The following is a 27,318-nucleotide window of genomic DNA, read 5'->3' as shown; positions in this document are numbered from 1 at the left end:
CGGCCAATAGCTGCGCCCCCGAAAGCGTACTTACGCGCCTGCCTCTCGGTCAGCCTGTCAGTCTAACCTTGGGTACGTCTCTGAACATATCTCCTCGACTTAGACAGCGCATTTACTTCCGTGTTTTGTTTATAAGTGGACGTGGTTGTCTAGTCAGATTTTCTTGACTCTGTTGTTTCGTTCTTGTTGTCGTAAGCGTTGGTCGTGTCCGTCCCCTCCCGTTGTGTTGTTATTCGCGGGCTGCTCCGCGGGTCCCGCCGCGTTTCCGTCACCGCAACCCCGCGACTGTTCCGATCGCCGTTACAACAGCTTTCTTTACAGGAACAATGAAGTACGGATTCTTAACATCCAGTGATACCAAACTGGAGGAGATGCTGCCCATTATTACTGCTGAAACATTACTACCCTTACGTCTTATCCTTGAAATGGACCTGTTTTAAATCTGTTGTGGTGGTCACACTGCCTGTAGGTTCCAGCTGACGCACTCCCTGGGCGGCGGCACCGGCTCCGGGATGGGCACACTGCTCATCTCCAAGATCCGCGAGGAGTACCCTGACCGCATCATGAACACCTACTCAGTGGTGCCATCACCAAAGGTGTCTGACACGGTGGTCGAGCCCTACAATGCCACGCTCTCCGTGCACCAGCTGGTCGAGAACACCGACGAGACCTTCTGCATCGACAACGAGGCTCTCTACGACATCTGCTTCCGTACGCTGAAGCTCGCTACGCCCACGTACGGCGACCTCAATCACCTCGTCTCGCTCACCATGTCCGGAGTGACCACTTGCCTCAGGTACGTGCGATGCCGTTTCTTCCGCGCTCCTAGCGATATTGGCGCCTCTCCAAACAACTGAAAGGTGTTTAGATGGCAGTTACTGAGAGGCTCTGGCCTGGTTCGTCACATCTTTGGGTAACCTTGAAGGTATGCCAATAAAGGCTCTATGGTACAGTATAACCAAAATCCTATCTTCAAATACCTTCTCAGTATGTTAATAGAATAAAAATCCTCTTCAGTTTACTGCAATTTCTTATTTACTACACGACAGGGGAACCGTGCGACTGCTACGGTCGCAGGTTCGAATCCTGCCTCGGGCATGGATGTGTGTGATGTCCTTAGGTTAGTTAGGTTTAAGTAGTTCTAAGTTCTAGGAGACTGATGACCACAGCAGTTGAGCCCCATAGTGCTGAGAGCCATTTGAACCATTTTTGAACTACACAACAGGTTTCGAATGCTAAAGCACCATCTTCAGATGGCACCGAATAATTATAGTAACAAAAAAGGTTCTCGGTACGAGCCAGTCATGGATAGCATAATCAATAACCGGAGCTCCCACCTCATTTACGCGTCGTGGTGTCGAGATTCTATGGTGGCACCTGAATATGCAGCTTTAGGCTTAGAAACCGTTCGTGAAATAAATAATGAATTATGGTGAACTGATGCGTATTTTTATTCTATTAATATGCCCAGTGGCTTTTGCAGCTGTCGTCTTCTTATTTTTCGTCTTAATCCACTTGAAATAGCCGACCATCACGATCACTCAGCGCACACTTTCGCCAACGTTGTGACTTAGCGGATAATGTTTTCCACTTTACCGTATAAATCTTCGAAACGGTGTCTCCTGAAGCACCATACAATTCGGCTGCCTTGGTTACGGTAGCATCCACCACAGGAGCTTCATCGATTTGCCAACGTACGAATTCACTATGCTCCGATATAATGCACTTACAACTAAACAGATCACTTTTCTGATGACGAATGATACTTGCAACATATTGAGGACATTTCAAAGGTGCCGTTTATGGTAAAATAAAACGGCGCCACCTCCGGAGTTGGCTATAATTTGCATTTATGTTCAAGCCTGTTTTTCTTGTGGAGTCTCAATATTTTTGAATTATTATGATGAAATAATGGATTCATCAAACGTATACTTATTAGACTGCAGTTTTCATTGCATCCCATTCCATTATCACACTTCTCCAATTCCCCATGCACTATGAATGTCACCGAGTCGCTTCGTTGATGCGGTGATGTACTCGAGCCACCAGCTTTCGCTTCCATACTCCAGAACCTCTGCCAACGTCACGTGTAGGAGGGTTGAATTTTTAAAAAAATCCGGTATCCGATATGTCGATATTTAAAAAGTTAACACTATCAGAGCTCGATATATCAAAAGAAACTATCGATACATAGTCGAGTAAAATATTGGCCTACCCACCTATAAAAGTATCGATATCACAAAAAACTATATTTTTCATTGAAATACTTAAGCAATTCAAACAAATAAATACATCCTTCAAACGTAGAATATTTAAAGGTACTGCACATTTTAAATATAAGGCTTTAAATCGGTACATTTAAGATTGATTTGTTATTAGATATTCTGCACATGAACAAGGTAGCTGCCTGCTTCTGCCCTTAGAGCAAGAATTACAATGCCACTTACATGCAGTTTAGGCGGCCGAAATGGCCGAGCGTTTCTAGGCGCTACATTCTGCAACCGCGCGACCGCTACGGTCGCAGGTTCGACCCGGGAAGGGGTACCCGTGGTCCAGGGGTAGCGTCTTTGATGCATAATCAAAAAGTCTTCGGTCCCTGGTTCCATCCCAGCCACTGCCTAAATTTTGATACATAATCAGCATTGGCGGCAGAAGACTTCCGGCATAAGTAGTCAGTCTCATTCTGCCAACGGCCTTGTCAAAGAGGGCAGAGGAGCGGATAGAGGTTCAGGGCACTCTCTTGTCCTAGGGGTGGGAAATTGCCCCTAAAGGCGGAAGAATCAGCGATGATCAACGACATGAGGATGCAGAAGGCAATGGAAACCACTGCATTAAAGACACGTAACGTGGATCCACAGGACATGTGGCCTGCAGTCGAAGAAGTGCCATGATGATCTCTCCATTGGCAAAAGATACCGGAACAGTCCCTCATTCGGATCTCCGGGAGGGGACTGCCAAGGGGGAGGTTTACCATGAGAAAAAGACTGAATAATCAACGAAAGGATAATGTTCTACGAATCGGGGCGTGGAATGTCAGAAGCTTGAACGTGGTAGGGAAACTAGAAAATCTGAAAAGGGAAATGCAAAGGCTCAATCTAGATATAGTAGGGGTCAGTGAAGTGAAGTGGAAGGAAGACAAGGATTTCTGGTCAGATGAGTATCGGATAATATCAACAGCAGCATAAAATGGTATAACAGGTGTGGATTCGTTATGAATATGAAGGTAGGGCAGAGGGTGTGTTACTGTGAAGAGTTCAGTGACCGGGTTGACCTAATCAGAATTGACAGCAGACCAACACCGACAACGAAAGTTCAGATATACATGCCGACGTCGTAAGCTGAAGATGAACAGATAGAGAAAGTGTCTGAGGATATTGAAAAGGTAATGCAGTATGTAAAGGGGGACGAAAATCTAATAGTCATGGGCGACTGGAATGCAGTTGCAGGGGAAGGAGTAGAAGAAAAGGTTACAGGAGAATATGGGCTTGGGACAAGGAATGAAAGAGGAGAAAGACTAATTCAGTTCTGTAACAAGTTTCAGCTAGTAATAGCGAATGCCCTGTTCAAGAATCACAAGAGGAGGAAGTATACTTGGAAAAGGCCGGGAGATACGGGAAGATTTCAATTGGATTACATCATGGTCAGACAGAGATTCCGAAATCAGATATTGGATTGTAAGGCGTACCCAGGAGCAGATATAGACTCAGATCACAATATAGTAGTGATGAAGAGTAGGCTTAAATTCAAGACATTAGTCAGGAAGAATCAATACGCAAAGAAATGGGATACGGAAGTTCTAAGGAAAGAAGAGATACGTTTGAAGTTCTCTAAAGCTATAGATACAGCAATAAGGAATAGCGCAGTAGGCAGTACAGTTGAAGAGGAATGGACATCTCTAAAAAGGGCCATCACAGAAGTTGGGAAGGAAAACATAGGTACAAAGAAGGTAGCTGCGAAGAAACCATGGGTAACAGAAGAAATACTTCAGTTGATTGAAGAAAGGAGGAAGTGCAAACATGTTCCGGAAAAATCAGGAATACAGAAATACAAGCCGCTGAGAAATGAAATAAGTACGAAGTGCAGGGAAGCTAAGAGAAAATGGCTGCAGGAAAATTATGAAGACATCGAAAAAGGTATGATTGTCGGAAGGACAGACTCAGCATACAGGAAAGTCAAAACAACCTTTGATGATAGATAACATTCCATCAGAATTTCTAAAATCATTAGGGGAAGAGGCAACAAAACGACTATTCACATTGGTGTGTAGAATATATAAGTATGGCGACATACCATCTGACTTTCGGAAAAGCATCATCCACACAATTCCGAAGACGGCTAGAGCTGACAAGTGCGAAAATTATCGCAGAATAGGCTAAACAGCTCATGCATCGAAGCTGCTTACAAGAATAATATACAGAGGAATGGAAAAGAAAATTGACGATTAGTTTGGCTTTAGTAAAAGTAAAGGCGCGAGAGAGGCAATTCTGACGTTACGGCTAATAATGGATGCAAGGCTAAAGAAAAATCAAGACACGTTCATAGGATTTGTCGACCTGGAAAAAGCGTTCGACAATATAAAATTGTGCAAGCCGTAAGAGATTCTGAAAAAGTAGGGATAAGCTATATGGAGAGACGGGTCATATACAATATGTACAACAACCAAGAGGGAATAATAAGAGTGGACGATCAAGAACGAAGTGCTCGTATTAAGAAGGGTATAAGACAAGGCTGTAACCTTTCGCCCCTACTCTTCAATCTGTACATCGAGGAAGCAATGATGGAAATGCAAGAAAGGTTCAGGAGTGGAATTAAAATACAAGGTGAAAGGATATCAATGATACGATTTGCTGATGACATTGCTATCCTGAATGAAAGTGAAGAAGGATTAAATGATCTGCTTAACGGAATGAACAGTCTAATGAGTACACAGTATGGTTTGAGAGTAAATTGGAGAAAGACGAAGGTAATGAGAAGTAGTAGAAATGAGAATAGCGAGAAACTTAACATCAGGATTAATGGTCACGAAGTCAATGAAGTTAAGGAATTCTGCAACCTAGGCAGTAAAATAACCAATAACGGACGGAGCAAGGAGGACATCAAAAGCAGACTCGCTATGGGAAAAAAGGCATTTCTGTCCAAGATAAGTCTACTAATATCAAATACCGGCCTTAATTTGAGGAAGAAATTTCTGAGGGTGTACGTCTGGAGTACAGCATTGTATGGTAGTGAAACATGGACTGTGGGAAAACCGGAACAGAAGAGTATCGAAGCATTTGAGATGTGGTGCTATAGACGAATGTTGAAAATTAGGTGGACTGATAAGGTAAGGAATGAGGAGGTTCTACGCAGAATCGGAGAGGAAAGGAATCTGTGGAAAACACTGAGGGAATGACTTACATGGCACTAGAGGGAACTGTAGAGGCTAAAAACTGTAGAGGAAAACAGAGATTGGAATACGTCAAGCAAATAACTGAGGACGTAGGTTGCAAGTGCTACTCTGAGATGAAGAGGTTAGCACAGGAAAGGAATTCGTGGCGGGCCGCATCAAACCAGTCAGTAGACTGGTGACCAAAAAAAAAAAAGTTCTAGCGGACTGATGACCTAAGATGTGAAGTTCCATAGTGCTCAGAGCCATTTGAACCATTTGAACATGCCGTTTCATTGTTAGCAAAGTGGTTACCTCAAACGCGGACGTGCATGGATTAAGAGGTGGTGAATCAGTGTGTCGTTCGGTTTCGTCACATATCGGATTTGTTCAGGCCGCGCCTCTTTAGCTCAGTGGTAGAGCACTGGTCTAATAAACCAGGGGTCGTGAGTTCCATCCTCACAGGAGAAAGATGAATTTCAGTCGGCTTTCGGCCGTGGTCGCGTGCGGACCGGCTCCGCGCGCCGGACAGCGCACCGTAGTTTGTTTACTTCCGCGTCGCGGTATTTCGTGTTGTGTAGCGTCCATTTCTATTGCACCTCATGGCGCACTGTTACCGCCGAGCGACAGTTAAAGTAACATTCCAAGCCGAACATGCTAGACCACGCGCTTTTGAAATTGAGCAATTCATTCGCGAAGAGCTACGTCTGGACCCTCAGGAAGTGATAGGTATTCATTTCTCTATCACTAGCAGCATCGTCTATATTAAGATGACGACGGAGGAAGCGTGTGCTAACGTAGTTCGACAACACGCACGCGGACTCAAGTTCAAACATTCTGACGGGCATATTGGAGAGGTGACGGTCGATCACGCTGGTTTCGGACTTCGAACAATCCGGGTTTTTGAGCTCCCTTTCGAAGTGCCGCAAGATGTGGTCGTCGAAGCTTTCCGACCCTATGGCAATGTTGTGGGGCACATCGCGGAGAAATGGCAGACATTCACGACATACAACGTGTTGAATGGTGTCCGCCAAATCAAAATCGAACTCTCCAAACATGTACCATCCTATCTGCTGATAGGTGGCGTGCGAGCCATCGTTATGTATGATGGCCAGCCGCGGACGTGTGCCGGTTGCGGACAGGAGGGCCATGTTCGGTCAGAATGTCTCCGCCGACGTTTGCTCCAGGTCCCGACCAGTGACTCAGCTCCCAAAGTGACGGCCGCTTCTTTACCAGATAGCTACGCCACAGCCGTACGCAGCCCCGATGCGTCACTTCAGGAAGCACCTCTTCTCCACCCGGCACTCCCCACTGGAAATGACGGTGCTGCCATGGCCTCACCGGCACCATCTCCTCTGACGGCTACGACACCACCAACTCTCCAGAGCTCGATGGACATCGACGCGAATGCGGTGCCTACCTCTGCCTTTCTTCAGACTGGCGCGACCTCGGACATCGAACATCCACATTCTGATTCCGAACAGCACCTCCGAAAGCAACGGTCGCCCAGAAAACGGAAGAAGAGGAGTCAAACGCCATCTGACGACACACTTCTTCATGTGGCATCACAGGCAGTGGAGCTGATACACGACAGTGATCTCCCTTTGAGCGTTCTGACGACAGGAGAGGCTGCTCCTGATGTCCCATCTGAAGAACGATCTCACACGAATATGACGGATTCCAAGGAGGGTGCCTCCCTGGACCCCACTACAGCAGCGTCGCTACAACTCGCCCTCGAGGAGTGTGACAGTCGCTCACCGTCTGTTCCAGTCTCCTGGGCTGATGATATCGACGAAGGAGCAGTTCGAGATGGTGGTCCTCCCATCAGGCAGTGCCCCATGGAGGTGCCTGACCCACCTTCCAGCCAGTGATTACGACAACGGTGACTACGTCAGATGTTACACGCCAGCCAGACATCTCTGCCGGAACATCTGTGCCAATGGTGGGAGCACGCCCCCAACATTACCGCATAGCGACGATGAATTTGGCCACCATTCGGGCCCCCCATAAACTGGCAATGTTCCGTGAGACCATTTATGCTGCTGATGTCGACATTGCCCTCCTCCAAGAAGTGTTTGTCGCCGATTTCCATGCCCCCACTGGCTACGTGGCACACATCTCCCATGCTTCTGACAACGGTAGTGGAGTTGCCATCCTCCTCCGTTCTGGACTCCCTGCTGAAGATGTAGTGTACCTTGCTAATGCTAGGGGTATGCCTCTCACGCTGTTCGGCGTCCGTATCCTCAATGTATATGCGCCGTCCGGCTCCAGTCGACGTCTTTGCTGGCGAGGTAACGCCGCTGTTTGAGGGTCCCCTAGATGATATGGTCCTCGGTGGCGATTTCAACTCCACGCAAAGGCCTGAAGATCAATTACCGCATCATTCCCCTTGTGCGGCCCTCTCCGTCATCATCGACAGACTCCAGCTTGTTGACACATGGACAAAGGTGCATGGCACCCGTGCAGGTTTCACATATTATACGGCGCATTCATCTAGTCGTCTCGATCGTATATACCTCACACGTTCCCTTGCTGCCGGCACTCGACATGCCGAAGTATGGCCTCAGGCTTTCTCTGACCATGACGCCTACATCTGCGATGTCGTCCTCGCCCGCCAACAAGTGTGGCACAGCCGCGGCTTGTGGAAATTCAACGTTTCCCACCTGACTGTCCCTGACTGCCGACGAATCGGTGAGGATGCGTGGGCCCTCTGTCATCGTCGTCGCCCCGCCTACGCATCCACCTTATCGTGGTGGGTATCATGCGCGAAACCAGCTCTGCGCAGGGCGCTGATAGGATATGGCAAAGACTTCAAAGCCTGGCAAGCGAGCACCATGGACTTTTATTATGCAGTCCTTCGTGACTGCACTTCGATGGCCTTCTCTCCTGATCGTCAGATGATGGTGCATCGTGCTAAAGCGCAGATCACTTCCCTCACGCGACGGCGCTTAGAAGGGACTCTTGTCAGATCCTGCACCCGTGACCATATGCCTCATGAAACGCCATCGATGTACCACCTTCTCAGGGAACGCCGACGTCGCTGTCGAACCCTCATCCACGATCTCACAGATGCGGAAGGACGACGACACACTACGCAATGCGACATTGGTCACGCTTTCTATTCTCATTTCCGTCAACTGTTCGCTGCCGTCCCTCATCCCCCGACCTTAATTGAGGAGGTGGCAGCAATGACTGTCAACACCATGCCAGAGGATGTGGCTCAAGAACTTCAGGAACAAGTGACCTCTGATGAAGTCCTAGATGCAATCAAGGTGGGGGCTGCCAACAAGTCCCCTGGACCTGACGGCCTCCCCCTCGACTTTTACAAGTATTTTAGCTACCTTTTGTTACCTGCTTGGACGTCCATCTGTCGTGAATTGATGTCACCCACAACGATGATCCCAGCCACCTTCCTTGATGGGGTCATCATCCTGGTCCCTAAGCCACATGGGCGATCACGGATCTGTGATTACCGGCCCATCACTCTACTCAACAGTGACATGAAAATTTTCACCCGTTTGTTGGCCTCACGCCTCAAGAAGGCAGCAAGATCCGTCACCTCCCTTGATCAGACTTCGTTGGGCGGTGACAACAACATCCATACGGCCCTTTGCCGTTATAGGGACATGATTGCGCTCGCGCGCTCGCGACATTTACCTGGCGCATTGGCATCGCTTGACTTCCGTCAAGCTTTCGACCGTGTCGACCATACTTTTCTGAAATCGGTCCTCCAACACAAGGGTTTTCCGGTTCGTACAATCACCGTGGTAATGCGGCTCTTGAGCGGCGCAACTTCAAGAATACTCTGTAATGGTCGCCTCACCGCGCCTCTAGCGATCGAGCGCTCTGTCCGACAGGGATGCCCACTTTCCACGATACTGTATGCTTTGGCATTAGAGCCCCTCCTACAGGGGCTTCGCCAACGCCTGGTGGGCCTGACATTGCATGGGCACCGCTTCTGTTGTACAGCCTATGCTGACGATCTAGTCCTCTACCTCCGCAATGAAGACGATGTTCGCGCTGCTCTGACTTGGGTGACGACTTATGGGGAGGCATCGGGCAGTTCTCTTAACATTTCCAAATCGAAGGTTCTGCTCATTGGTGAGGGTCTACCAGAAAGATCTGTCGCTCCTCTAAGTGTGGCCACCAGCGTCCGCTGTTTGGGCATTGATTTTATGAATGACCTCCGTCGCTCAGCGGCAACCAACGGTCGACGTCTCCTACAAACGATCAGGGCTGGCCTTGTGGACCACCGGCTTCGATCCCTCGACATTATACAACGCGCACAATACGTGAATGTTTATCACGCCTCACGCATCCCCCATGTGGCACAAGTGTTCCCGGTTCCGATTACCCTCGCACGTCGTATGTTGATGGCGATGGGATCCTTTGTCTGTGCCGGGATGTTATTTAAAGTTCAATATTCCTCCCTTGCCCTCCCGCGGGAGCGTGGTGGAGTGGGCTTATTCCATGTGCCAGACAGAGTTACCGCACTTTTTGTTAGCTCCCAACTGAAAGTCTGGCGTCGCTGCCCGACGAGCCTGACCGGACTGCTTTTGCGTGAATACGCACCAGTCTCCATGTCAGCCCCGGTCATGTTATCCGACATTCCACCCCCCTTTTATCACTTTCGGTACTTCTTCTTTGAAATCAGTTACATTCTGCACTCCTTACCCCTTCTCCGTATACTCCAGACAAAGACTGTATACGACACCTTACAAATGTGTCAAACCCCCAACCCCATTGAACACAAGTTTCCCCAGATCATATGGCGCCGTGTGTGGAAAGCAGTGCATGCTGCTTACCTCGACACCAGCGTTCAGTCCACCTGGTATATCACCGTCAATGGCAAACAGGTCAACCAGTCTCGTTTGCACCGCATCCGCCTTGCTGACACACCACTCTGTGTTCACTGTGGTGTAGAGGACACGGACGCTCATCGGTTCTCATGTGGTCCGTCTGCTGACGTCTGGAGGCTCGCGCAGCGTATCCTGGCTTTCCTCACCCGACAGCCGCCTGCTCAGATTATTTTCCTGACGCTTCTATTCCCGGATGTGATTCATTACCCCACAACAAAAACTAATGCCGTGAATTGGATACGCGGTCATACAGTCCGCTACCTTTTTGGGCCCGATGAGAAATCAGAACTAGGTTATTGGACGTACCTTAACGATCGACATTGTGCACTTGTTCGCAACCCCAGATACAAGCAGTTCTTTTCCAATTTTCTACGGAGCGCCTTTCATGACCCGCCTTCCAGCTGGAACGTCCAAGCCATGAGATGCTGATGCTTTTTTGCCGATATGATGTTCTGAACGTACTACACACGGAATCACCACTAAAATTTCGAGAAGACACGTTTGGATGTTCCGCCAATCAGACGGCGCAAGCGACTCCTAGAATTCTGGTGCAACGACTGCCATAATACAAAAAAATGAATCAATAAAAACATACATACAAAAAAAAAAAACAAAGAAAAATAAAGAATACAAAAATGCCATACAATAAACTAAAAAAAAAAACAAAGTTCCTGTTCACAACAAATTTCATTTTTTTATCGCTACTCTCTATGTTTCTTCCCCCCTACTTTCTTCCTTTCCTACACCTTTGCAGTAATAGGTTAGTTGTTTTGGAATAGGTGTAGATAGGTGCCAACGCCTGAAGAGGTGCATTTAATTTTATTTTTTTGTTAGAATACAAGTGGCGGTGGCAAATAGACATTTTTTTTGTAGTTTTTCCTTTCCTGTACAGATAAAAAAAAAAGGTAGCGTCTTATAAAAAAAAAAAAGGGGTAGCGTCTTTGATGCATAATCAAAAAGTCTTCGGTCCCTGGTTCGATCCCAGCCACTGCCTAAATTTTGATACATAATCAGCATTGGCGGCAGAAGACTTCCGGCATAAGTAGTCAGTCTCATTCTGCCAACGGCCTTGTCAAAGAGGGCAGAGGAGCGGATAGAGGTTCAGGGCACTCTCTTGTCCTAGGGGTGGGAAATTGCCCCTAAAGGCGGAAGAATCAGCGATGATCAACGACATGAGGATGCAGAAGGCAATGGAAACCACTGCATTAAAGACACGTAACGTGGATCCACAGGACATGTGGCCTGCAGTCGAAGAAGTGCCATGATGATCTCTCCATTGGCAAAAGATACCGGAACAGTCCCTCATTCGGATCTCCGGGAGGGGACTTCCAAGGGGGAGGTTTACCATGAGAAAAAGACTGAATAATCAACGAAAGGATAATGTTCTACGAATCGGGGCGTGGAATGTCAGAAGCTTGAACGTGGTAGGGAAACTAGAAAATCTGAAAAGGGAAATGCAAAGGCTCAATCTAGATATAGTAGGGGTCAGTGAAGTGAAGTGGAAGGAAGACAAGGATTTCTGGTCAGATGAGTATCGGATAATATCAACAGCAGCATAAAATGGTATAACAGGTGTAGGATTCGTTATGAATATGAAGGTAGGGCAGAGGGTGTGTTACTGTGAACAGTTCAGTGACCGGGTTGACCTAATCAGAATTGACAGCAGACCAACACCGACAACGAAAGTTCAGATATACATGCCGACGTCGTAAGCTGAAGATGAACAGATAGAGAAAGTGTCTGAGGATATTGAAAAGGTAATGCAGTATGTAAAGGGGGACGAAAATCTAATAGTCATGGGCGACTGGAATGCAGTTGCAGGGGAAGGAGTAGAAGAAAAGGTTACAGGAGAATATGGGCTTGGGACAAGGAATGAAAGAGGAGAAAGACTAATTCGGTTCTGTAACAAGTTTCAGCTAGTAATAGCGAATGCCCTGTTCAAGAATCACAAGAGGAGGAAGTATACTTGGAAAAGGCCGGGAGATACGGGAAGATTTCAATTGGATTACATCATGGTCAGACAGAGATTCCGAAATCAGATATTGGATTGTAAGGCGTACCCAGGAGCAGATATAGACTCAGATCACAATATAGTAGTGATGAAGAGTAGGCTTAAATTCAAGACATTAGTCAGGAAGAATCAATACGCAAAGAAGTGGGATACGGAAGTTTTAAGGAAAGAAGAGATACGTTTGAAGTTCTCTAAAGCTATAGATACAGCAATAAGGAATAGCGCAGTAGGCAGTACAGTTGAAGGGGAATGGACATCTCTAAAAAGGGCCGTCACAAAAGTTGGGAAGGAAAACATAGGTACAAAGAAGGTAGCTGCGAAGAAACCATGGGTAACAGAAGAAATACTTCAGTTGATTGAAGAAAGGAGGAAGTGCAAACATGTTCCGGAAAAATCAGGAATACAGAAATACAAGCCGCTGAGAAATGAAATAAGTACGAAGTGCAGGGAAGCTAAGAGAAAATGGCTGCAGGAAAATTATGAAGACATCGAAAAAGGTATGATTGTCGGAAGGACAGACTCAGCATACAGGAAAGTCAAAACAACCTTTGATGATAGATAACATTCCATCAGAATTTCTAAAATCATTAGGGGAAGAGGCAACAAAACGACTATTCACATTGGTGTGTAGAATATATAAGTATGGCGACATACCATCTGACTTTCGGAAAAGCATCATCCACACAATTCCGAAGACGGCTAGAGCTGACAAGTGCGAAAATTATCGCAGAATAGGCTAAACAGCTCATGCATCGAAGCTGCTTACAAGAATAATATACAGAGGAATGGAAAAGAAAATTGACGATTAGTTTGGCTTTAGTAAAAGTAAAGGCGCGAGAGAGGCAATTCTGACGTTACGGCTAATAATGGATGCAAGGCTAAAGAAAAATCAAGACACGTTCATAGGATTTGTCGACCTGGAAAAAGCGTTCGACAATATAAAATTGTGCAAGCCGTAAGAGATTCTGAAAAAGTAGGGATAAGCTATATGGAGAGACGGGTCATATACAATATGTACAACAACCAAGAGGGAATAATAAGAGTGGACGATCAAGAACGAAGTGCTCGTATTAAAAAGGGTATAAGACAAGGCTGTAACCTTTCGCCCCTACTCTTCAATCTGTACATCGAGGAAGCAATGATGGAAATGCAAGAAAGGTTCAGGAGTGGAATTAAAATACAAGGTGAAAGGATATCAATGATACGATTTGCTGATGACATTGCTATCCTGAATGAAAGTGAAGAAGGATTAAATGATCTGCTTAACGGAATGAACAGTCTAATGAGTACACAGTATGGTTTGAGAGTAAATTGGAGAAAGACGAAGGTAATGAGAAGTAGTAGAAATGAGAATAGCGAGAAACTTAACATCAGGATTAATGGTCACGAAGTCAATGAAGTTAAGGAATTCTGCAACCTAGGCAGTAAAATAACCAATAACGGACGGAGCAAGGAGGACATCAAAAGCAGACTCGCTATGGCAAAAAAGGCATTTCTGTCCAAGATAAGTCTACTAATATCAAATACCGGCCTTAATTTGAGGAAGAAATTTCTGAGGGTGTACGTCTGGAGTACAGCATTGTATGGTAGTGAAACATGGACTGTGGGAAAACCGGAACAGAAGAGTATCGAAGCATTTGAGATGTGGTGCTATAGACGAATGTTGAAAATTAGGTGGACTGATAAGGTAAGGAATGAGGAGGTTCTACGCAGAATCGGAGAGGAAAGGAATCTGTGGAAAACACTGAGGGAATGACTTCCATGGCACTAGAGGGAACTGTAGAGGCTAAAAACTGTAGAGGAAAACAGAGATTGGAATACGTCAAGCAAATAACTGAGGACGTAGGTTGCAAGTGCTACTCTGAGATGAAGAGGTTAGCACAGGAAAGGAATTCGTGGCGGGCCGCATCAAACCAGTCAGTAGACTGGTGACCAAAAAAAAAAAAAAGTTCTAGCGGACTGATGACCTAAGATGTGAAGTTCCATAGTGCTCAGAGCCATTTGAACCATTTGAACATGCCGTTTCATTGTTAGCAAAGTGGTTACCTCAAACGCGGACGTGCATGGATTAAGAGGTGGTGAATCAGTGTGTCGTTCGGTTTCGTCACATATCGGATTTGTCTGGAACACTTTATACCTACTTCCCAGTTTTTTCATTTCTGCAAACGCCAGCGACCTAGCAGTTGTAGTGCCAAACTTGCGTTGTGTAGTTAAACGTTGCGATTTTTATTGGTAGCGCTGACCGCCAATTAATTCAGCAATTAAGTCGCACGTCCCCACCCACCACAAAAACCGATCTTGTCATGTAAATTTTGGTCACCTTTTTGCGTAACTGTTTTTGAAGATTTTCTGTGTGGAGATATAACACACTAGTTGCATTGAAAATCGTTTTTTAACGCAACTGGTTTGATATTTCTCCACATCGGAAATGCTTTTCCATTCACACTGCCAGCCCCCCCCCCCCCCCTCTCTCTCCCCTCCCCCCCAGTGCAATCGGACTTCTTTGTGCCACTTATACTTGCTTCACACAGTCAAAGAGAAACACTGTACGTGATAGGAGCTCAAAAAGTAGGAAGGTTCTTTCACACCGTGAAAGTAAAATAATGTTCTCCTACAAAATTTTGAAATATATATGTAAAAGAAAGTCGTGTTAGTTACACTATTTATAACTTAAGAACGGCTGGACCGACTTGGCTGAAAAATAGTGGAGAGGTAGCTTAGAACCAGGGAACCAGGAGACCGACGTAGGATACTTTTTATCCCGTTCGAGCGCTATTAAACGTGGTATGACAAAAACGCATCTGACATGGAATAAGAAAACCCAAATGACAGCTAAACGTGTATGGTTAAGTATCAGTATATAACATTAATTAAAAATTTAAAGAAATTATTTGTACTTTCTTTGAATCATCATTAAGAATGCCGCTATCAAGACGATCGAATATCGGTAATGGTTTAGTACCTCTCGAAGAATCGAGCGGATTGATTTAATTTCCTCATAATTTCTGTAACTTTGCCTCATCAAAAGACGAATTTATCAACAAAGCATTCCCAAACATCATTACTAACTACAAAAGTAATGAATGGTTGAGTGAGCGAGCAATGTTAGCGGCTAAGAATAACGATGTAGATGACCTAACCTACATAATTTAGAATGAGATCATTGGTAAAATGCAGTCATTCAAATCTATTGACTGTGTAACAACTGATGATGAAGCCACCAACTATCCAACTGAATTTTTAAACTCCTTGGATGTGCGTTACAATCGCACAATTTACGCTTAAAACTGGGCTCAGTAGTAATCATGCTTCTGAACATAAACCAACAAAAACGGTTTGGTGGTAAGTAAATTGATGAACAATGTTATTTACGCGACGGTACTCAAACGAAAATTCGAAGGTGAGGAAGTTATCATTCTGAGGATCACGATAAATAAAAATGTCGTGTGATTAGGGCCTCCCGTCGGGTAGACCGTTCTCCGGGTGCAAGGCTTTTGATTTGACGACACTTCGACGACTTGCTCGTTGATGGGGATGAAATGATGATGATTAGGACAACACCACACCCAGTCCCTGAGCGGAGAAAAACTCCGACCCAGCCGGGAATCGAACCCGGGCCCTTACCATGGGGAGGGGGGGGGGGCAGGTTCACGATTATCCTAACCGATAAGCCGCGTGAGTTTAAAAGACTTCAACTTCCGATCCGTCTTGCATTCACCATGATCATTAACAAATCACAAGGCCAATCCTTGAAAGTTTGTGATTTAAATCTGGAATATCCATGTTTTTCACATGGTCAGTTATATGTTGCATGTTCACGGGTCGGAAGACCATCTGCATTGTTTGTTCTTGCGCCTGATAATAAAATTAAAAATGTCGTGTATCACAAGGTACTTAATTGAAGAGTGGAAACTATGTACCAAAAAAACATTAAGAATAAAGGATCATTAAAATAGTTAATTTTCTATTTGTATTTCCTTACAAAAAATTGAACTTCAACATCCAAAATTGATTTTTTATTGGCTTTAAGGCAGAACAGATTTCGCTGGGTCAGCTAGTATTATATAAAATAAAAAAAAAAACGCCAGCCGATATTGCCATTTCGATATTGATATATCGGGAAGAAAATACAGGCGATATACTGGGTGTTACAAAAAGGTACGACCAAACTTTCAGGAAACATTCCTCACACGCAAAGAAAGAAAATATATTATGTGGTGTCACCGCCAGACACCACACTTGCTAGGTGGTAGCCTTTAAATCGGCCGCGGTCCGTTAGTATACGTCGGACCCGCGTGTCGCCAATATCAGTGATTGCAGACCGAGCGCCGCCACACGGCAGGTCTAAAGAGACTTCCTAGCACTCGCCCCAGTTGTACAGACGACTTTGCTAGCGATGGTTCACTGACAAAATACGCTCTCATTTGCCGAGACGATAGTTAGCATAGCCTTCAGCTACGTTATTTGCTACGACCTAGCAATGCGCCATTACCAGTACTACTGATATTGTGAACCATGTATCGTCAAGAGCGACGTTCGTCATTAATTGATTAAAGTATTTCACCAGCTACGTCCGTTTTTCTCCATTCTAATTCCCTTGCCATGTTCCAGACCTCACGCCATCCTGCGCGAGCTAAAACGCGTGCATTTCGCCCTCCTTTAGTACTAAGGTATTGGCTCTCCTGCCAATCACAACATATTATGTGGACATGTGTCCGGAAACGCTTACTTTTCATGTTAGAGCTCATTTTATTACTTCTCTTCAAATAACATTAATCATGGGATGGAAACACACAGCAACAGAATGTACCAGCGTGACTTCAAACACTTTGTTACAGGAAACGTTCAAAATATCTTCCGTTAGCGAGGACACATGCATCCACCCTCCGTTGCATGGAATCCCTGATGCGATTATGCAGCCCTGGAGAATGGCGTATTGTATCACAGCCGTCCACAATACGAGCACGAAGAGTTTCTATATTTGGTACCGGGGTTGCATAGACAAGAGCGTTCAAATGCCCCCATAAATGAAAGTCAAGAGAGTTGATGTCAGGAGAGCGTGGAAGTCACGGAATTGGTCCGCCTCTACCAATCAATCGGTCACCGAATCTGTTGTTGAGAAGTGTACGAACACTTCGACTGAAATGTGCAGGAGCTCCATCGTGCATGAACCACACGTTCTGTCGTAATTGTAAAGGCACATGTTATAGCAGCACAGTTAGATTAAACCGTATGAAATCATGATAACGTGCTCCATTGGGCGTAAGTGGAAGAACATGGGGCCCAATCAAGACATCACCAACAACGATTGCCCAAACGTTAACAGCAAATCTGTGTTGATGACGTGATTGCACAATTGCTTGCGGATCCTCATCAACCCACACATGTTAAATTTGAAAATTTACAATTTGATCACGTTGGAATTAAGCCTCATCCGTAAAGAGAACATTTGCACTGAAATGAGAATTGAAACATTGTTGGATGAACCATTCGCAGAAGTGTAGGCCAATCAGCTGCTGATAGCGCCTGCACACGCTGTACATGGTACGGAAACAACTGGTTCTCCCGTAACACTCTCCATACAGTGACGTGGTCAACGATACCTTGTACAGCAGTAACTTCTCTAACGCTGACATTAGGGTTATCGTCAACTGCACGAAGAATTGCTTCGTTCATTGCAGATGTCCTCGTCGTTCTAGGTCTTCCGCAGTCGTGAGTCATAGGCTGGAATGTTCCGTGCTCCCTAAGACGCCGATCAATTGCTTCGAACGTCTTCCTGTCGGCACACCTTCGTTCTGCAAATCTGTCTCGATACAAACGTACCGCGCCACGGCTTTTACCCCGTGCTAATCCATACATCAAATGGGCATCTGCCAACTCCGCATTTGTAAACATTGCACTGACTGCAAAACCACGTTCGTCATGAACACTAACCTGTTGATGCTACGTACTGATGTGCTTGATGCTAGTACTGTAGACCGATGAGTCGCATGTCAACACAAGCACCGAAGTCAAAATACCTTCCTTCAATTGGGACAACTGCCGGTGAATCGAGGAAGTACAGTACATACTGACGAAACTAAAATGAGCTCTAATATGGAAATTCAGCGTTTCCGGACACATGTCCACATAACATCTTTTCTTTATTTGTGTGTGAGGAATGTTTCCTGAAAGTTTGGCCGTACCTTTTTGTAGCACCCTGTATATAAATACTTTCTGGGAAGAATATAGATATATCGATGTTTTATCAACGGTCCTAGTCACGAGTAACGAGCGATATCTACGCTAGTGCTGCCCAACCTGTAGTGGGTCTAGCCCACAGTGACGGTCCGCCTGTTGCCGCAGGTTCCCCGGCCAGCTAAACGCGGACCTGCGCAAGCTGGCGGTGAACATGGTGCCGTTCCCGCGGCTGCACTTCTTCATGCCGGGCTTCGCGCCGCTGACGTCGCGCGGCTCGCAACAGTACCGCGCGCTCAGCGTGCCCGAGCTGACGCAGCAGATGTTCGACGCCAAGAACATGATGGCCGCCTGCGATCCCCGGCACGGCCGCTACCTCACCGTCGCCGCCGTCTTCCGCGGCCGCATGTCCATGAAGGAGGTCGACGAGCAGATGCTCAACATCCAGAACAAGAACAGCAGCTACTACGTCGAGTGGATTCCCAACAACGTGAAGACCGCCGTCTGCGACATCCCGCCCCGCGGGCTCGAGATGTCCGCCACCTTCATCGGCAACTCCACCGCCATCCAGGAGCTGTTCAAGCGAATCTCTGAGCAGTTCACCGCCATGTTCCGCAGGAAGGCTTTCCTCCACTGGTACGTAATTCTCAGACACGCTGTTACCAAATAAATATGAATGCAATAATCAACATGTAGTGTCTAGTGCATTTTCCTTGTTCTTACAGCTTAGTAATAAAGTATGGCATAATGTTACGAAGTTTCCGAAATATACCTGGTGATCAAAAAGTTAGTATAAATTTTAAAACTGAATAAATCACGGATTAATGTAGAAATAGAGGTACAAATTGACACACATGCTTGGAATGACATGGGGTTTTATTAGAACAAACGAAAAAAAAACAAAGTTCACAAAATGTCCGACACATGGGGCTGGACAGCAGAAAGTCAGTGACTGTGCATGAGCCGGCCGGAGTGGCCGTGCTGTTTTAGGCGCTACAATTTGGAGCCGAGCGACCGCTCCGGTCGCAGGTTCGAATCCTACTTCGGGCATGGATGTGTATGATGTCCTTAGGTTAGTTAGGTTTAATTAGTTCTAAGTTCTAGGCGACTGATGGCCTCAGAAGTTAAGTCGCATAGGGCTCAGAGCCATTTGAACCATTTGAACAGCGCATGACAATCGTGTATAAAAGGAACTGTAACGGGAGAGAGAATCAGATGCGTCAGCATTCGCAGCATGTTGACTTTACCTCAAAAGGCGCTTTTAGTGAAGCTGTATTATCAGAATGGGGAATGTTCTAATTCAGCGTTACGATCCTATCGCCATAGGAAGGGGATTCGAACGAGTAAAGGTCAGTTGACAAATTCAGCTGTGGCGCGAATGATTTCAAAGTTCGAAGCCACGGGTTGTTTAGACGATAGACACCGTAGTGGCCGACCGAGCACAAGGCGTAATGCTGCTGAGACTGTTCAGGAAGAAATGGAGACTGTAGCGGGTCTATGCACGGGAAAGTCAGCGCTCGTGCAGTCGCACGTCGCACCGGGATTTCATACACTACTGTTTAGTTGGGCCCAAAAATCTAGAACTGTCGTGGAAACTCCATTGCAGGACGAGAAAGTCACGGTATGGGTTGGATTCACCACATATACCTTTATCGGGCGTTTTTTCTTCGAGGAAATGCGTGATTCTGGTTTTGTAACTGCAACCGTGACGGGTGAGAGGTACGCCGATATGTTACAGAATCGCATCATCCCCAGCCTGGCTGATAAACACCTGCTGGAACGTTCGATACTTATACAGGATGGCGCTCCACCCCATATTGCTAGACGCGTGAAAGATCTCTTGCGCACGTCGTTTAATGATGATCGTGTGCTCAGCCGCCACTTTCGTCATGCTTGGCCTTCCAGGTCCCCAGACCTCAGTAGTTGCGATTATTGGCTTTGGGGTTACACGAAGTCGCAAGTGTATCGTGATTGACCGACACCTCTGGGGATGCTGAAAGACAACATCCGACTCCAATGCCTCACCATAACTCCGGACATGCTTTACAGTGCTGTTCAAAACATTATTCCTCGACTACAGCTGTTGCTGAGGAATGATGCTGGACATATTGAGCATTTCCTGTAAAGAACATCATCTTTGCTTTTTCTTGCTTTGTTATGCTAATTATTGCTATTCTGATCAGATGAAGCGCCATCTGTCGGACATTTTTTGAACTTTTGTATTTTGTTGGTTCTAATAAAACCCCATGTCATTCCAAGCATGTGTATCCGTGATTTATTCAGTTTTCAAATTTATACTGACTTTTTGATCACCCGGTATGCTGCGGTGTAGAAAGTCGTGGGTAGCGATACAGATGTCAGTATTACAGCGTACACAAGAATAAAAGAGCAATGGATTGGCGGAACTGTCATTTGTGCTCATGTCATTCATGTGAAAGGGTTTCCAACGAAGTAAAGAAGAAAGTGCATTGGCGGAGCTGTTATTTGTAATTAGGTGAGTCATGGGAAGAGGTTTCCGACGTGATCATGGTTGCACAACATGAATTGACAGATAATATTATTCTCGGGTGTGCGGCCGGATCATAACGTCATATTGACACAATATTTCAGCGGTCCAACTGGCCACCATCTTCAGGTGAGAGTACTGGTACACCATCTCGCCGGAACTGACTTCTCAGCGCAAGCGGCGGCCCCTGTATAAGCCGCAGAAGGTCCACAACGCGTGCGCGAGAAGGTGCCGTAACTGACCTCTAGCGCAAGTAAACATACCGCGCCGCTAGTGGTGGAAACAGGCGAAATCGAGATATCACTATTAAAAATTGTTCCGACGTTCGAAATACAGACAGTTGTTTTATCAATGTCTGATAACACCGGGTTCCATGTCTTACTTAACCCTTGTCTCTATTAAAAAGATTATCAGATAAACGAATCTCTATGGATTCTTTTAAACCTCAGCCCCAATAGCGAGATGCAGGGGCAACCATTTGTGTCTCGTCATTCTGCATTCTATGTCCCTCAGTGAGACAGTGCTCCACCACTGCAGATTTTTCAGGCTGACGCAGCCTTGTCTGCCGCTGGTGCTCAACACGTCGGTCCTGAATCGTCCGGATTGTCTGACCAATATAAGCCTTCCCGCAGTGGCAAGGGATCTTGTACACTTCGGACTTCCTAAAACCCAAGTCATCCTTAACAGAGCCAAGAAGCGCTCTAATCTTGGCTGTCGGACGAAAAATACTTTTGATATATCTTTTTAGAATTCTTCCTTTCTTCGAGGAAATGCTACCAGCAAAAGGAAGAAAAGCCACCGATTTGCAGATATCTTCAGGTGGTTTAGGCGAATGTCCAAACAGGAAAGCACGACGGATCTCTTTATCTGTATAGCCATTCTGCTTGAACACAACCTTGAGTTGGTCCAATTCTTGTGTCAAGCTTTCTCCGTCTGAAATGGCGTAAGCTCTTCTCGCCAACGACCGCAAAACCCCCATACGCTGGAACGATGGATGACTTCTGGAAGCATGCAGGTGCGTAGGCTTTCGATAAACACTGTGTGCCAGGGTCCCATCACTGTGTCTGTGTTTCGATCGTCGGAATAATTTTTAATTTTTGGTTGCGATATCTCGATTTCGCCTGTTTTCACTATTGGCGGTGCGATATGTTTACTTGCGCTAGAGGGCAGTTACGGCACCTTCTCGCGCACGCCTACATAGGGGCCGCCGCTTGCGCTGAGAAGTCAGTTCCGGCGAGATCGTGTACCAGCACTCTCACCTGAAGATGGCTGCCAGTTGGCCGCTGAAATATTGTGTCAAGATGATGTTAAGATCCGGCTGCACACCCGAGAAGAGTATTATCAAGTATTACGCCGGGAAAGCCTTAGTAATAACAGGAATTGACAGACTTTGAATCGGAATGGTAGTTGTAGCTAGACACGTTATACATTCCATTGCTCAAATTGTTAGGGAATTCAATATGTCGGGAGCCACAATGTCAAGAGTGTGTCGAGAATACCAAATTTCAGGGATTAGTTCTCATCACCTACAACGTAGTGCCCGACGGTCGCCACTTAACAACCGACAGCAGCGTTTGCGATGAGTTGTCAGTGTTAAATACAAGCAGCATTGCTTAAAATCAGTGGAACGTACGACGGAAGTATCCGTTACGTGAGCGCGCCGAAATCTGGTGTTAATGGCCAAAGTGCTTTTGCTAGCAGCACGGCTTCCCTTGGAGCGGCTCTCCTGGGTTCGTGACCATATCGACTGAACCCCGGACGACTAAAATCCCAGTTTATGTTGGTATGAGCCGATGGTAGGCTTGGGGTGTGCAGCTGTCTCCACAAAGCCTTGGATCCAAGCGGGCGCTTGTGGTGGCTCCATAATGTTGTGGGCTGTATTTAGATGGAACGGACTGCGTCCTCTGGTCCATCCGAATCGTTCATTGCCTGTAAATCGCTATTTTCGGCTACTTGGAGACCTTTTGCAGCCAATCATGGACTTCATGTTCCCAAATAATGATGGAATTTTTATGTCACCGGATCACAATTGTTCGCGACAGGTCTAAAGAACATTCTGGCCAATTCGAGCTAGTCCATTGGCTACCAAGGTCCCCTGAGGTGCATCCCATCGAACATTTATGGGACTTAATCGAGGGGTCAGTACGTGAACAAAATCCTGCACCGCTACTTTTTCACAATTATGGACGGCTATTGAGGCAGCATGGCTCAGTATTTCCGCTGGAGACTTCCAATGGCGTGTTGAGTTCATGTTACGTGAGGTGCTGCAGTACGTCGGGGAACAGCACGTCCAATACGATATTAGGAGGTACCCCATGGCTTCTGTCACCTCAGCGTAATAGACTGGTGAGCAGAATTTAAGGACGGAGGTAACTTTCGAATGATGTGACACAGCCAACATAGCTCGATGAAACTTTGATCATACATAGGAAAAACCGCTATATTATATGCGCAAGTTGGGAAGCAGTACCGAATCACAACACCTTTGTGTCATACTCGACAGTGTTCGTCAGTCACAGTATGTGTTCTTACCTCTAGTCATATGAGAGCACGTCCAGCAATGTAGAATACTCTGCTCAACGTAGAAAAATGGTTATCCGGCAAAATAAAAAGGCAACGTATAGATGTCATTCCATTGCAATCCCGAAACATCGTGGAACACTCGTTGCGCTGGGATAACTTCGGAATTCACAATTGTAATCATGGCTTAACAGTCCGATTACCGTTACTTTCTAGTTCACATATAGGCTCGTGCGCTTAAGGTCAACGAAGGACAAAGAACGACAGAGATTGCAGTCGTCCGAACGTAGGGCGTCCATGCATTGGCGTTCGGCTTCTCATCAACGCCAAACGAAGGGGCTGGGCGAAGGGATTCGGACCTATATAATCGTAGTTGGCTCTGATAACCTGCCGACGACCCTCCCCTTTCTTTATGGTTGTAAAGTAGCATTTTGATTACAATTTTTACCGGCCGATATTATGAGAGAAGATGCGGATTTGGCAGACGTCGCATGTGAATATCTATTTCGGTGCAAGAAGCTAATCATCAGAAAAAGAAGAAGAAGAAATAACGCTCGTGAATGACTTCTCTTTTTAAAACTAGGGAGCAGTGTGCACGGACAAAATTAATGTCTACCTTGAAGTTGAATTGGAATATGGACTATTTCATATTTTTTTCCTACTGAAGGTTATTTGTTTTGACTTGTTCCTGAAATGTGTTTCCCCTAACGTTTCTACAGATACATCTCTTTTAGGAGAGCAGTACCTGCAGCAGAAAGTTAATAGTCACGTCTAGTTTTGTTTGTTTCTCTTTGTTGATCAAAGCGAAAAGATGTCAACAAAGACTCCATGTTCTCTTGCACATCGTGCACGTTTCATTCTAACAGATCACTTATTTCTTTCGATACTTCTGATTTTTCCAACTTTGCCCTCGAGAAGATCGTACGCGAGACCTTCCAAGAGAACGAAGGGATGAAAATCGAAGGAAAGAGACTGGCATACCTAGCCTATGCAGACGACGTCTGTTTACTCTCTAGGTCGGAAGAGGAGTTGGAGCAAATGACCAAAGCACTAAAGGAGGCTGCCAGTAAATTTGGGCTAAAAATAAACGAATCCAATACAGATTACCTTGTTATGACGCGTGGTCATTGTCAGACTGCTGATCATCTACAGTCACTGCAGGTAGGGCACCAGTCCTACAAGAGAGTGCAAGAATTCAAATACCTAGGGGCACTTTTCACTGAGGACTCGTCATGTGAAGCGGAGATCAATTCCAAAATACAAGCAGGAAACCAATCTTACCACAGCCTAGCACAACGGCTTCGGTCCAGATATCTTTTCAGACAGTTCAAGATTCGACTGTACAAAACCCTGATCCAGCCTGTTGTTCTATATGGCTGTGACACATGGAGTATCCGGAAACAGGACTTCCATAAGCTCCTAGTTTTTGAGAGAAAAGTGCTTCGGAAGATCTTCGGTCCAGTTCTGGATGCAGATACGGGGGAATGGAGGATCAGATACATCCAAGATCTTGAGGAACTATACCAGCAGCCCAACATAGCGGGAACTGTCAAAGCCAAACGAATGCAGTGGGCCGGCCATGTGGTCCGGTTGGAGGAACACAGATGGCCTCGGAAGCTCCTGGATTTCACACCTACACGAAAGAGACCGCCAGGGAGACCCAAGATGCGTTGGAGGGATGGACTCCATGAAGATTTAAACCAAGTGTAAATAGATGTTAACGGATGGCGGATAGCAACAATGGACAGAAGACAGTGGAGGAGGAAACTTGAAGATGCGTGCGGTCCACTGGGCCTGATAACGTAGTAGTAGTAGTAGTAGTAGTAGTAGTAGTTTTACAACTGCAGTTCATAGGGGCCTATAAACAATACCGTTCACGATTAAACTAACAGCTTTCTCCATATTACATTCCGTATTCCGGTATTTTTAAACAAAATAAATACTCGTCCTTAGAGAGAGTAGGCACTGCGTGCAGGGGAAACAGCGACTAACAAAATGAGGATTCTCAGAACAAGCAATAAGTCGCACTAAGTATGTTTCATTGACTGATTTCGCTCTTTAATTTAACATTCAACTACTGCACTTTACACTGCAAATTCCAGAGTTTCTGATGGCGATGCTGTTATTTTAAATAGCGAAACCGGTTAATAAAACACACTACGTGCGAATTGTGATTCTCCTGAAAAACGTAAATACACAACCGTTCTAGAGACAATACATATAGTACTGCATCAAAGAACATTCGACGCGTCCTCCACACTAGATCCCAAAGCGAATCAACCGCCAGCGCTTTCACTTCGTTGTCTCCTGTTTGCCACTCGCACATACTAAGCGCATCTCGGCTAATGAAGCGGATGGCTACCGTTCGTTGGTCTTCGTTGGTCTCGTGTGTACTCGCCTTAGCTGTAGTGTTGCCACATACGCTGCCGCTCTGTTTAAGGTGACTCGCAAACATTGCTGATCACGTCAAATGTGCTGAAATGTTGCTGACCTGTGTGAGCAAACTCAAAACAGAAAAATTTAGGTTCTTCACTAAAAGCGGACAGTAATTTGTCATTTCATTGGTTACCTGATTCTATCCTCGCAGTGCCACCATGAGCTTACGCAATACCAACGGGTAAGCAGTCCTCGTTAGCACTTGCTTACAGGTAGAATTGCGCTATACAAAAACTACGGTCCAATACTTTTGGTACACTACATAAATAACATTGTAAACGGTAGGATTACCGGTAGTATTGGTAACACTGGCAGAGAAGAAAACGTAAATGAATGTGTGTGAGAGAAACTGTGAGCCGACGACTTCTCTTTGCTTTCGGTTTGTTTGAGTGTTTATTATGCACATAATTATTACTGCGCTTCACTCAGTGTTAGTCCACTGTGTATTTTTATTCTTACAGAATATAAATTACATTGCGTAAGTAATAAAATAACAATAAAACTTCTGCGCTATCATATGACCAAAGTAATTACTTTTGACCCAAGTACAGTTTACATGCATAAACATATATATGCTGTTTTAATTCTAAAAATCAGCAGGCACCCTTGCACAGATTACCTACAGTTACTACAAACTACCGTTTGTCCATAGTGGACATCCTCGAGCTATAACAACAAATCCATAAATTACCGTCAGACTGTAAAAACTTACCTGACACTGCCTCGGCCCCACTTCGCGACCCCGATGCGGCAGCCACGAGTGCTGTAGTGTAACTGACCGTAGCGTCGTGAGGCCGCCTAGGCGGACACAATACCTTGAGCCTGCGCATAACCTGTGTGATCGGTACTTGCTGGGACAAGACGTGAACCTAACTCCTGACCTTGAATTTGCTAGTAAAGTGAAATAAAAGGAAGGTAGAGTCAAGAAAAGGGCGTATATGTTATCCTGTGCAGAACGTACTTAGATCCACTGTCTTCACATTCATGAAGTATTCGTTGGTCATGATATGAGGAAGACATCGCGTGCTTACAACGTGTGGCCTGTCTAGGAAAATTTTGTGCTTAAGTACGAAGTTTAATCACCTTATGGAAGTTAGGAGTGGGAAGGATAATATAAAGCCAACATCTTCATTATTATGACTAGGTCTAAAAGCTTTCTTTAGATATAAATGTTAAGCATTTGCTTAGCTGTGGTTACAACGCATGAACATCCTATTGACTTAGCACACAAATGGTCAAGAATGAACTTATGAACAAGTCAACATCTAATGTGTAACATCCGGCAATACGGGCCATTAATGTAGATGGACATTATTCAAGATTAGTATACTTGACCTGAAATGGTCAAAATAAACGAATGCCCGTGCCTGATTGAGTTTCATGACGAAGTTTCGGTTATGAGTTACAGAAAATACTAAACTAGGGGATAATGTGGCATCAATGA

General features: G+C 45.6%; 1 protein-coding gene and 1 non-coding gene across 2 annotated transcripts in view; both read left to right on the top strand.

The window, feature by feature from the left end:
* LOC126279090 (tubulin beta-1 chain-like) overlaps positions 1-27,318 on the top strand; it is a 149,797-nt gene that overhangs the window by 87,358 nt on the left and 35,121 nt on the right. The window contains exons 3-4 of the mRNA XM_049979554.1: positions 470-796; positions 18,581-19,048. Of these exons, the coding sequence (XP_049835511.1) occupies positions 470-796; positions 18,581-19,048 (795 nt within the window). The remainder of the gene's footprint in view (positions 1-469; positions 797-18,580; positions 19,049-27,318) is intronic.
* Trnai-aau (transfer RNA isoleucine (anticodon AAU)) lies at positions 5,765-5,836 on the top strand. Its single transcript has one exon. It is a non-coding gene; the product is annotated as a tRNA-Ile (tRNA).

This window comes from Schistocerca gregaria, chromosome 6 (assembly GCF_023897955.1).
Source record: "Schistocerca gregaria isolate iqSchGreg1 chromosome 6, iqSchGreg1.2, whole genome shotgun sequence".
NCBI lineage: Eukaryota > Metazoa > Arthropoda > Insecta > Orthoptera > Acrididae > Schistocerca > Schistocerca gregaria.
Note: the sequence above shows the minus strand (reverse complement) of the source record. Positions and strands in the feature narration are given on the sequence as shown.